The sequence below is a fragment of the Nicotiana tomentosiformis genome, chromosome 1 (assembly GCF_000390325.3).
Source record: "Nicotiana tomentosiformis chromosome 1, ASM39032v3, whole genome shotgun sequence".
NCBI lineage: Eukaryota > Viridiplantae > Streptophyta > Magnoliopsida > Solanales > Solanaceae > Nicotiana > Nicotiana tomentosiformis.
Window position 1 is genome coordinate 106,890,731 of NC_090812.1, and position 13,618 is coordinate 106,904,348.

General features: G+C 36.7%; 1 protein-coding gene across 8 annotated transcripts; it reads left to right on the forward strand.

The window, feature by feature from the left end:
• The first annotated feature begins 1,048 nt into the window (after positions 1–1,048).
• Positions 1,049–11,123, forward strand: LOC104105727 (putative pentatricopeptide repeat-containing protein At1g12700, mitochondrial). Of its 8 annotated transcripts, none has more exons than XM_070189156.1 (4): positions 1,049–3,105; positions 3,242–3,340; positions 4,558–10,371; positions 10,440–11,123. In XM_070189156.1, exon 1 carries the CDS (start codon positions 1,126–1,128, stop codon positions 2,923–2,925), a length of 1,800 nt encoding a protein of 599 aa, XP_070045257.1. In that variant the 5' UTR covers positions 1,049–1,125; the 3' UTR covers positions 2,926–3,105; positions 3,242–3,340; positions 4,558–10,371; positions 10,440–11,123. The 8 variants fall into 8 exon arrangements, with proteins under 8 accessions (XP_070045257.1, XP_033514448.1, XP_070045235.1 ...); XM_033658557.2 differs by having other exon boundaries at positions 10,162–10,371; XM_070189134.1 differs by having other exon boundaries at positions 1,049–3,340.
• The last annotated feature ends 2,495 nt before the right edge of the window (positions 11,124–13,618 follow it).

The window sequence follows — 13,618 nt, forward strand, 5'->3', positions numbered from 1 at the left end:
TAATACAATACGAAAGAAGTTGAGCATTCAACGAAAAACTCTAATGTAATAGTTGTAGGAGTTTGAAATCTGGATGTATCCCAGGAGATAACCAAAGAAATCACGTATTATGCTTTGCCATTACCACAACTCGTGTAAACAATAAAATACAAGAGTATTGTATTGTATTGTATTGTACTGTATCGTTTGATGAATATAATGTTTGGATAAATTATATCGTTTGCCGTTATTTCATGATATCATGCACCAGTAATATGAAAAATAAATTTGCAATATTATAAAGAATAATTATGATACATGGTAAATTTATTATATAAAAAGGTAGGGTAAATGATAAAATAAAATTATTTAATAATAGTGAAGGGTGAAATGAGAGAAAAAGACAAGATAACGACGCAATCACATCAAATCGGTCGTTACATAAAGTGACACATTTCGTCGTTACGTAATGACGGATTTAACGATACGATACAATAAAATTTAAGTAACAACCAAAACAAATATCGTATTTAAAGTAACAATACGATACAATACAATATGTAACGAATAACCAAACAAGCTTAAAAGTGTTATCCTTTCTAACAAACATTTTAAACAATAATAATAATTTATGTTTGGAAATTTTTTCTCTTAAGTTACAGAAAAGGACAATTACCAGTTACCACTCAAAAATAGCTTGTAGGCTTGTTCTTTTCCTCCTGGAAATGACTTAATTTGATTTCTAATATCTGTTCTTCTTCTTTTTTTGCCAAAATTTCAAACCGGCAAATTTGATGTTGAAATGGGTATGTTATTTGGTTGGGTGAATAAGAAGATTTAATGTTGACATAAAATTCAGCATTGCTAAAACAATTTGATTGTTAATTTTCTTTTCTTATAAGATAAAATGTAAAATATGAATATGAATATGAATAATAGTATATTGATCAAAATAACTAAAATGACAAAACTCATCGGTAAAATAGGAGACACCCTTTTTGTTCAAGTATAAATTTAAAATATCACACTATGGTACTAATTTTTAATATATCAAATAAATACTCTATTTTTTATAAAAATAATTCAACCGCAACTTCCACCTCGTCTTCTTCTTCGACACTTGCCCTCTGTTTTTCGGCGAGGAAGATGATAGTTCCAAGAACTTCAGCTCGTCTGTCTGGTTACTCAGCTGCTGCTAAAAGTAGTAAGTTTTTCTCTTTATTCATTGAGCCAACGCAAAACAAGATTTCCCTTGAGAAGTTCCTAAAAAATGACTGCAAATCAGGAAAAATCCATATTAAAGATGCACTTAATTACTTTGATAACATGCTTCATATGCAATCCCCACCACCCATTTCATCGTTCAACATCTTGCTAGGTGCAGTTGCGAAAACCAAGCACTACAATGATGTCATCTCACTGTATAATAAGATGGTTGCTGTAAATTATTCAACTGATTTTATCACCCTTAACATTTTGATTAACAGTTTTTGTAGTATGAAACAAGTGGGTTTAGGGTTTTCTGTTTTAGGTGGGATTTTTAAGAGGGGTTATAGTCCAAATGTTGTAACTTTCACATCATTAATTAAAGGGCTTTTTGTGGAAAATAAGATTAACGAGGCGGTGGGGCTTTTCAAGAAAATAGTTGAATTGGGATATAAGCCTCATGTTAAAACATGGGGAACTTTGATTAATGGGTTGTGTAGGAGTGGTAATGCTGAGAGGGCGCTCGTTTTGCATCAAGAAATGTCCAAGGGGAATGTTCTTTTTGGTGTTCCGTTTAGGCCGAATGTTGTAACATATAGCATGATAATTGATGGACTTTGCAAGGAAGGTTTGGTAGATAAGGCGGTTAAGGTATTTTTGGAGATGAAGGAGAAAAGAATCTCCCCGGATGTGGTAGTATATGGCTCGTTGGTTCATGGTCTGTCGGATGCTCGTAAGTGGGAGGAAGCGAAGGCTTTCTTTAATGAAATGGTGGATCAAGGTATCCGTCCGAATGTTGTAACGTTCAACGTCTTGATGAATGTCCTTTGTAAGGAAGGGAGAACCGAAGAAGCAAGTGCGTTGTTAGACTTAATGATACAAAGGGGTGAAAAACCTGATTCTTTTACGTATAACACGTTGATGGATGGATTTTGCTTAGAGGGAAAGGTTGATAATGCAAGGCAGTTGTTTGTTTCAATGGCTGCTAAGGGCGAGGAACGCAACGTAATAAGTTACAATATCTTAATCAATGGCTATTGCAAGTGCGGAAGAATAGACGATGGTTGGAGGCTTTATAAAGAGATGCTTCAGAAGGATTATAAGCCAACGGTAGTTACATTCAACACTTTGTTAACTGCTCTTTTTCACGGAGGAAAAGTTGGGGATGGCCGAGAACTATTTGACGAGATGCAAAGGTGTGGTGTGACACCAGATTCTTCAACTTTCACTATATTATTGGATGGATTTTGCAAGAATAATTGCCTCACGGAGGCAATGGAGTTGTTCCAACTTCTAGAAAGGACAAGACATGAACTCACTATTGATGCCTTTAATTGTGTGATTGACGGGTTGTGTAAAGGAGGAAAGCTTGAAGACGCTACCAAATTGTTTGAGAGTTTATCCCAGAAAGGCTTGGTCCCAACTGTTGTTACATATTCTATCATGATTCATGGGTTCTGTAAAATTGGTCAATTAGAAAAAGCAAATAATCTGTTCTTGGAGATGGAAAAGAAGGGATGTTTTCCTAATGTTGTAACATTTAATACACTTATGCGAGGTTTCTGTGATAACAATGATGCGCCACAGGTAGTAAACCTTCTTCAGAAAATGGCAGAGAAACATCTTTCACCAGATCTATCAACAATATCTCTTGTTGTTGAATTACTGTCGAAGGATGACAAATACCATGAATATCTGAACTTGATTCCGACATTTCCAACACGGTCTGGTGAAAATTGAGTTTTTGAATGGGGTTCATCTATGCGATGAATTTTGGCTGGATTGTGATGTGGGAAAATTTCCTTTTATTAGAATTCTATTTGAAATGTGTGCTTGAGAAGCAGTATACCTGGTCTCAAGGGAATTTTGGAGGATCCGATACGCACCCACCGACATTTTCGGAGAGTCCGAGCAACATAGGTGCGCTAGCATTCATTTTTATTACATTTTCACTCTCTTGATGGCCCCACTTGGATTAGAAGCCAGATTGCTGAGCTCAGCCATTATTGTTATAACCAAGTTCTCATAATCAATTGGTGCTGCTCCCAAGTAGCAGATCTGGTCAGAAGCAAATTTGTTGGATAAGCATGGACCGTTGCTGGCTGGTGTTGTTAGATTAATCTGTGGGGTTAATTGACTGCTAGTCATCAATCAGGTATGAAAACTTTTCTATTGCTTGTGACAATTTTTGTGAGTTTTTCTTACTTATTTGGTGAATCCTTATCCTGTTGCTTATGTTACTTACAATGGAGTTGCATGACTTTTTCATTCAATAAAGGTCTTCAGAATCAGGATCCCAGGAAAGAGTAAAGTGGTGCTTGTTAAACTTTTGTTCTTACTGGAAAAAGTTATAAGCAACTAATTATTTTAATAAGGTAATTAATCTTATTAACGATGGGAAAATTTCCCTTACAAATAGCATAACAAAAGGTAGAGAACCTACAAAAGAATATGATTCTCTACAAAACTCACTAATCTTCTTTACAAATTGGAATCTCAATGGGTGTACCAAAAAGAAACTAGAAAATGAGAGGCTATTCCTCAAATGTATATAGTCGTTCTATATTCCTTCAAAAGCTCTCCTAATTTTGTCCTTCCATAAGACCCACATGAGTACTACTGTGGCAACATCCCGCACCCTTCGCCTTGTCTTACTCAGCCCCAACTGAATAGTGCCTCATTCACTGTGCTCGGCATCATCCTTTGTAGCCCTAACCATCTCAAATTCTCCCACCATAAGCGAATCGCCACCTGACAACATAGGAGGATGATCCACGTATTTGCTCAGTTTTCTGTGCATAAAGAACAAGCTCCTAAGTAATATAAACAACTAATATTACATTATTTTGTTTGAAAATAAAGCTGAAATATAAAAATGATGCTACAAATATGGTCCATGCACAAGCTTGTAAATTGAATACTGATGTAGTGAATACATATATCTACATTACAATCCTTTAGCTAAAGTTCACACGTGCTCTCCTTTATCACAGAAGGCATCAACTTGCAGTTTTCCAAGTTGCATAAACTGACTTATGGGTATGCTTTAAATTTGTTACTGGAAATGAAAAGCTTGAGGTTCTTCAACCAAATAATCAACTGGCATTAGTTTGGATTATTCACTCAGGATTGTGACTCATAATTTACAAAATAATCAATTCTATCGTAGAGATGATGATATAAAATGTTCCAACTTCTTGCCTTACCTAAGTAATTTATTTGGGAATTGATGTTTATTAATCATTTGTAGCGTCTCTATTTCAAACTGAACATGAAAACTATAAATAACATATCCTTTTAAGAAATTTTGACCTTTTAGTCCGCAGAAATATGCTAATTCACATAACTATCTTATTTCCGATCAATAAAAAGATGGAAGAACTGGCAAAAGCACCAAGAAAAAAGGAAGAGTGGTGAAGCAAAGTAGAAGATCGAGAAACAAAAGAAGAAAAAGACTAGTTAACAACTAGCATGAGCACAAACAGTGAAAGAGATCTAGTTCAGTTCTCTTCAATTGTCTAAGAAGCCAAATCGCTGAAAAATAGGAATAGTAGAGTAATTGAGAGAAAGTGATCAAAATTGTTTTTTGAAAGTCAAGCTCTTAGCTATCTGTAAAATAAATCTGATCTTTTTTTGTGGCTTAATTTTTTATTTGGATTGCCATTTTTTTTAATTTTGTGTAAAGATAAAAGGTTATGTAAATTGTAATGTAAACATTAAATAGATTAGCCAATATCAGTTGTAGTTTCATGGTGTTTGTAGCTAGTTGGAGACTCTGAGGCCGGTGTTTCTAAAACTGGGGACTGCGTCCAGTTTTAGGGGGTTTTCATTGTCTGTAAGTATTTTTTTCCTGGTAATAAAATTTTCCTTATTACCAAAAAAAAAGAAAATGTAAACATTAAATAAAATCCTGCACAGGAACATGATTCTCTATAACATCCAATCCTCTACGAGTCCGCTTACCAAATTTGTACCAAAACTGTAGAGAAATTAAAAATATTCTATTAACATCACATTTGTTTCTTTCCATGTGGTCCAAATCAGGTCCAAAATGCTCATCTTTTCTATTTTCTGCTTCTACACTTCCACTCAAAGTGATAGACTGATAGCTCTCTACTTTGTGTCACCATCTAATTCCAAACATGTTTCACACTGTACTCCATGACTTTTCTGTGGGTGGACATTATAGCATCAAATGATTAATGTTACATCTTGCTCTGCCTTCACGTGCACAGTACGCCAACTAGCATAAACTGTTTCGTTAGATTTCTGCTATTACAATGGATCCTTGTGTTGCTATCTAGACAAAGAATGACACCTTTCTAGCACTATTCTGGAACCCAAATTGAAGTGTGAGGAATTCCTTCCCCTTCACAAGCAATATATTATAGGACTTAATTGTGAACTCGTGGCCTTTGTTGCCTTTCCATTTCTGCTATCTCTGCCCGAGAGTGGTTTCACGAATCGATGTCTTATTTTCAGACATTGATTCTGGTTTCATATTTTACATTTCTGTAAACTTCTTATCATCCTTTTTTATGCTCCTCCAGACTACTGCTGCGTAAGGTTGGTCTAACTTGTTTCCATTCCCCATCTTTTTGTTAAGGTAAAATTTTATTGATTGAGAACAGCAACAAGAAAGTGCTGGCGTCTGGTAGTTACATCGCAAAAGTAGCTACCTATCAGTAAGCCTTCACAGGTTGTGTCTTGAGTTGATAAAGTCAAATATGGCATCAGACTCACTTAGAACATCGATGTTCCAAAATTAAGCCAGAATACGTTTAAGCTTAAGAGTTAAGACTAAGAGAAGTTTCTCTGTTGCCTTAAGAAATACTGGAGTTTCTCTCTCTCCAGATGGTCCACCATACTATTACCTGAGTGGAGTTCCATATTTTGAAAGAAGCTTTGTTTAGACCAGCTCTACACCAGCATTGCAGAAATTGCAAAGCTGTCCTTGGCATGGACCATTTAAGTTCCGACAGACTTAATATCATGTTCCAAGTTGGTAGGCAACTTTACCATGTAACAATAGGTGGTCGGTGTCTTCGTATTGGTCTTCAAACATAGCACATCTGTTACAGTAATCATGTACCCCCTTCTGGACTCTGTATTTATAGGCAACAACGCTCCTCCACAATGCTTTCTCCTCTACTTCAAACCTTCATATGGGTTTCCTGATAGTGTCTACTGAACACTCTCAAAATCCCTTATTCTAACGCTCCCAACTTCATACAGAATGTGACTGTTTCTAATCTAACAAGATAATAATTTTTTAAATTCCCTCGGTGCCCTACAGAAAATTTTGCCGTTATATTTCCGATCTTTGTGCTAGTGCTGTTGGTGTATATAGTAGGGTCATTTATGACATCGGTATACTGGAAAATATACTCTTCTATCCTTATCTCCAAGCCCCTTTGCTAAATATATCTGACGCATATTTTTGAGCATTTGTTCGGTTCTTAAAATCACTGGATCCCTTACTGCAATATCCTTATTTGTCGCATCCAACTGTAATCCTAAATAACTCACCAGGAGAGAGCCAACATCATAGTTGAGAACCTCTCCAATTGTCCACACTGTTCACCTCTCTGACTGGTATTTATTCTCTGTACTGGAACTGCTTAAAACCATAATAATATGTTCCTTTAAATTGGTAAGCTGGTTCATTTTGGCATCGGACATCACAAATGTACCATCTGGAAATAACAGTGGAGGCACATGTAAACTATCTTGGATCTTCCTCCTGGTTGTGGATCCATTTAAGAACCTTCTGACAGTGCTCTGTCTATTATCTTACTGAATGCTATTCCTAGTACGAATAGCATGGTGGTAGAGGATCTCCTTATTTCAGGCCCCTCCCTTAATTTTTTTTTTGTTGTAGGATTTCCAGTTAACCATGATTGAGAATTTTACAGTAGATATGCATAAGTGGATCCAATGCTTTCATTTACCTCCATCCTCTTCATCATGAAGTCCAAGAAGCCCCAGTTAACATGGTCATGTGCCTTTTCCAAGTCCAATTTACATATAGGCCCGGTTCTCAATATTTAACCTGAAGTCAACTAGATTTATTTGCAATCAAGGCTGCATCGAAGATTTGTCTTCCTTCCATAAACACATTTTTGGATATTTACACCGTTTTAACTAATACCTTCTCAAGTAAAAAATGTACTTAGGGAGAATTTTACATCTTTGGAACCAATGTTTATCAAAAGAATAATGTTAAATTAAGGATTCAGCCAAAACTACTTAGGAATCCCATAATCATGCGAGTTGCGACTACTCCTACCGGTCCTACATGCCCAATCCTATGGAAGAAGTATCCTATGGCTATGGGAGATCTGCTTCATTTTCAAGAGTGATGGTCTTGTTTCATGTTTTCTTCTTGTGAATTGTTTCAAATAACTCGTTAATTGTTTTGGGCAATCATTAGTTGTCTTTATATGGAATAGTCAAGGTGAAACATAGTTGACTCGGACACCACCGTTATCAAAATAACATATACATTCAAGATACACACGCAATATATAATAAATACTACTCCCCCAGTTTCAATTTATGGGAATCTATTTGACTGCGCACGGGGGTTAAGAAAAAAGAGAAGACTTTTGAACTTGTGGTGTAAAATGAGGCACATATATTTTGTGTGGCTATAAATCATTGCATAAAGGTATATTGTTTCCAAATATGGAAATGGGTCATTCTTTTTGGCACGGATTAAAAATGAAATAAGTTCAGATAAATTGTAACGGAGGGAGTATAAATTACCCACCCCAAATGTGAATAGCATATCCATAGCACATCTTGTGAGCCTTTTCCTTATACATCCACGAAGGTCTAAGAGTCATTTTCCTAGATAGATGATGTAAAGAAAATGGACCTTGTGCCTAACTCAACCCAAAAACTAACTCGAGGATTGTCCAAGACCAAACAAAGAGACTACAATCCAATATAGACACTTAACACCCCTCCCACACAGTCCATTATTTTTAAAAGCGATAAGCGCAAAAGGTAACAAGGTCCACGGGACTTGAAGCGATAAACGAGAAGTGAAGAGCATGCTTCTTTAACGCGAATCACAAAATTTATGAAAAATTAAAAAATACCCTAAATATATGAATTTAGTACTATGATAATCAAATTTCAATCAAAATACCTAACTTTAACATCCGATATACAACAATGTTGATGTTAATCCCTTCAAATTTGAGATTCAAAGAATAGACCGTTTCTAGTTGGACTTACTTTGCGCGTCATTGATTGAATTACACACTTATCTGAAGCGCATGGCTTTGCTCATGAACCAATGACCCCTTGGTTCACATAATTTTCATCGCTTTTAGCACCGAAGAGGTGGTTTAATAACATTGCGCCGTACACTCAAAGCTGGACATTTTGACACCTAGACAACATAACAGGGGGAGCCAACACCGAGTAAACCAAGATTCTGAATAGGTTTGGTTTTGATACCATGTAAAGAAAACATCTTAGTCCTTACTCAAATCTAAAGAGACAATAGTGTATTTCCTCAACCAATGTTGGGACTCTTAGATGAGAGACAGAATTCCGACACTTTCTTCAACAAAGAGAAATTGGGTTGTGCTTGATGTGAGGCTGACTTGGTGAACAACGAGGGTCTATAGTAGAACGTAGGTCTTAGGCTACCTGACGTATATAGCTTATATCCTTGGTGTTCTTTTTTTAAATTTTGTTTTCCAAAAAATGAAGACATGGATGTCATTATCAGAATTAAAGGAAGCAATACGAATTTCACGCTATTTTTATGTTTTCTATAAATATTTACATGACACAATTTTTTTTAATTAGATAACAATTGCAAGAGTCTTTGTTTTTTCTCGCATATAGGATTACCTTGATTGAGTTCATTTCCCTCACTATATGATAGTGATTTGTGTTGGTCTAGAGAGGCAGGAACTAGGAGTAAGAATCAGTTTAAAGTTAAACTTTGTAAACTCCCAACCCCCCCCCCCCCCCCACACACACACCCCCTCCAAAGGAGGAAAATCATGGATTTAAGAAGCTTGGTTGTCCACGAACATTCTGCTATTTAGAAACTAGTTGTTGAGATTCCTAGTTTAGTAAACATCATGGCTCGATGCTGGGTCGCGGTAAAACTTGTGAAGTAACATTTTTTTGCCAATTGGTAATTGTCCGTGAAGTAGCAAATTTAGTTAATATATCGAAAATGATATTTCCCACTTGTGGGATTCCACTCGGTTGTTATATCGAAAATGATATGACTCAAATTTGAGGTGAAAGCTAGATCTCTGAATTCTCCCATCACCACAGGTACCAGATGACTTTGTCCATTAAAGTTTTAAGAACATATCGGAAGAAATCATTTATCTTTTTGTTTTATTTTTGTTGTGGGCGTGTGTGTGTATATATATATATATATATATATATATATATTTTGTCATAATTTATTTTGTTGAAAACATTTTATCTTATATTAAGAGCACTAATTAAGTTCAAGGAATTATTAACTCCTTTTTGTTTGTTTATTTTTATTAGTATTTTATGAATAATATATTTGAAGTTACAGAGAGGGCGGTTATTAAGTAGGTGGCGAAAACCATTTGTTTCAAATTAGATCAAACACTCAACAAGAACCATCAAGTTTGATTTTTTTCCTGTATTTGATTTCCCAATATCTCCTTCCTCATCATAGTTGATGCATATTACAACTTCTAAGTGTGCGCTCTATTTTGATGCTTGTGTTTGTTCTTACTTTAATCCTGGTTCGCTATCTTCTTGTTCCATGTCTACATAGCGTATCCCTATCAGTACAAGTATGTGCACAACCTAGAGCATAGTAAAGTAGAATGGACGTCACTTTGGAGTCGATAATTTGTTGTTCATTCTTCTTTGTACGCTTTGAAAATAATTTTTTCCAGAACTTATGTACATAATAAAAGATAACATTTCCTGTGGGGTGCAAACCTTGGAGATCAGGTTCAAATCCCAACCAAAAAGAGACAAAACACTAAGTGATCTCTTCCATCTGCTTAAGCCTTGGGGGCCGAGTTACATACCTGTGCTTGTGGGAGGTAGCAGGTACCCCGTGGAATTGTGGAGGTCGCACGAGCTGGCTGGGACACACAGTTGGAAAAAAAAAAACAGATAACATATCCTGTTTGTAGCCTACCTATTACTAAACTTCAGGTATTGAATTTTCTTACAAAGTATATGCACTAAAGATTTTGATTTGAATTTCTTTATTCTGTTTGCAGCATTGCTTTCAATTCATTGGTGTTCAATTCCCTCCTCTATCAGATGCTGTTAGAAGCCTGCAAAAGTACTGTCAACTCCTAGAAGGGTACATCTGATAAGAATTATTGCGCCTTCTCCTCTGGGTATGACAAGCCTTTACTGCAATTTTCGACTGGTGTAAGCCCGGGAAGAAGCTGCTGACCAGGTAGATGGGGCTTCTTTCGATTAGCTAAACTATCTCTTCTATAATAGGGATCTCTTAGAGCAGGCAAATTTTGCAGCAAGGTTGTTGCTGTCTTACAACCTACAGAATACAGGAGAAACAAAGGTGAAGACACCACGTTATCAAGTGGTTTAGAAGGCATTGCCATTTTAAATTTTTGCCTAGGTAGAATCTTGTACTATTGATAATGTAATGTTTTCATTGCAAACTTGGTGGCTCATCTATACTCTTGTACAACTGTCTTAATACTGCTGTAGCCACGAAATGCCATAAATGGAGGGGAAAGCAGCTCTAATAAGGCCTACTGGTTTGTTGATCAGCATATATTTACTGAATTTAATGCCCTGAAGAAGCCGTCTTCTTTTGCATAATATGCATCGCATTTTGTCCTATTCCCTGTACTATTGGTTGTTAAATTCGTGCAGTGGTTCTCCATTCAGATTTCAGAATAATAAATAAAGAAAACTATTTCCACAGCGAATCTTCTGTCGCCTTGTCTTTAACAGTGCAATCTGATTTTTAATTTGAATACCTTTCATCTTAATCAGCTGTCACAGGCTCAAGTAATGGTACGGACTACACTTAAGGAAGATAGTATAAGTTATTAAATATATGACAACTGGCAGCAAAGAGCATTTATCATGTTTAAAAATTACTCCACCTGAAATTTAGCAATTAGATTTGTATTAATTTCTTTAGTTCAAATTGACCCCATTCTTCCAAATCAGATTATAGCCCAAAGGCATCCGTTTGCAGGTAAAAATTTCACTGGCGTACTATTTGGTCGTCCCTATTTAACTTGTACCTAATTTTTAAACAATTTCAGGCCTTTTTCTCCTTCTTCTTCGGGTGGCAGTGATTTTATGTGGTGTTTGTGAACATATTTTAGGGTAGTTTATGATGTTTTACAATGGTGAGCTGTTATGACGCTTTATTGTTTACTATTGCTTAGAGCTTCTTTTTTTTTTCTTAATTGCAAAATGAGTTCGTTAGATTTATTGTTGTTTTGACAAATTGATGATCGGGGTTTGTTCTTGATGATATTTGGAGGTTATGTTTCAAATTTGAGCTCATTTGGAGTAGATTTAGGCACTAAATCGTATATTGGATTGTTATACTTTGAAGAACAAATTCCTGTTTCTAGGTAATTTGCACTTTGGCCTATTTGGCCTTAAGTGCATGAAAACGTTGGTAGCACTTCAGACCTTTTGGCCTTAAGTACATTTGTAGTGCAATTTTTCACTTCAGACTTATTGGCCTTAAGTGTAGGAAAATGTCTGTTACACTTCAGACCCTTTTGGCCTTTAGTGTATCTGAAGTGTAATTTCTTACTTCAAACTTATTGGCCTTAAGTGTAGGAAAATGTTTGTTGCACTTCAAACCTTTTGGCCTTAAGTGCATCTGAAGTGTAATTTTTCACTTCAGACTTATTGGCTTTAAGTGCATGAAACTATTGGTTACACTTCAAACCTGTTTACCCGAAAAATTGGATAACGTTAAATTTATGTATGGTTCTAAGGATACGTGATACCCTTTGATACAAAGATAGCAATACGAGTATTCTTGACTATGAGAATGGGAATGATGAACAGAAAGAATGAGTAAGATCAAGTAAAACAAGCACAAGGAGATATCTTTGTATATGAGAAAAGATCTTTTTTTCCACTCTATTCAGTGTGTGCATAGCTTACAAGGATCCCCTCTTTTATAATAGAGAGTCATTACTTTATTTATAATAAAATAATAAAATAAAGCATATAGTGGAGGACCCATGATGATTTGTCTCTTCCTCGATTCCCGCCAAGATTCTCTCTCTTGGTGCGATTGTAACGGCTCTTGTCTGTGAGCTCGATACTGGCTCGAACTCGTTACTGGGTCGGCCCTTCGGTCTTGGCTTGAGTTCGACCTTCGGTATTGGCGTAGCGCATTTCCGACCTCGAAGCAATGCCTTGTGAATCGATTTGGTCACGGGCTCGATAAGATTATCGAGCCGACTCCTCGAGCAGCCTTCGAACTGGAGGCTCGTTTGTACTGTCTTCGGAGCTCACTCCCAAAATCCTACTCCGGTTTCTTGCCACTCGAACTCGATCGAACGTAGGAAGGTCGAAATCTATTTTGACTGTATACAGATAGTCCCCTCGATTCTCATGAAGGATGCGGTGAGAATCGATATGATTTTCGACGGTTCGATCGGGTTATAAGCTGACGTTTTAACAGGGATCGATTATGACGTATAAGATAATTGTCCCATCGATTTAGTCTTTCAAGGTTTTTAATGCTTGTCAGATGGCGGTCGGCCACCTCTGATATTGAACCGTCATGATGCGAGCCTATAAATAACCCTTCCATCTAACATTTACAACTTTTACGCCTTCACTCTTCCAAACTTTCTTATCGTTTCTCCCTATTTCGTCGCTTGCAGAGCCATCTACACCGGAGTTTTGGTGCCGTCAATTTTTCACTTTCCTTTGCCTTTCTTCCTCTCATATCAATGGCCAAAACTTCGAAAACTGTACCTTAGAAGGAGAAAGCTTCTTCTTCACGGTCGTCCGGTGACAAGGCGCCAGTGGAGCCGTCCATCCATGACTATGTTCCCGGCCCGTGTACTCTAAAGATCGATTTTAAGGTCGAGAATCCTTCATCTATTCCGGGTCGATGCGAGCACGTGTCGATGTACATGTGCTCTATAATGGAGGGTCATCTCGAGGCCGTTAGGAAAGACTGCAACTGGGGTTCCGGGGTTATGTTACAAATTCCATCCCCCGAAGAGAGCGTCATCACCCATGTGGAGGGGTTTTTAAGTGTTTACACTTATCCCTTCACGTTGGATCTCGTCGACCCGGTGATCATTGATTTTTGCAAAAGATATCAGGTCACCCTCGGTCAAATTCATCCCTCTCTATGGCGTATAGTAATCCTACTTCGCTTCTTCTCCATCAAAGCCGAGGGGCTGGATTTTTCCCTAAATCACCTCAT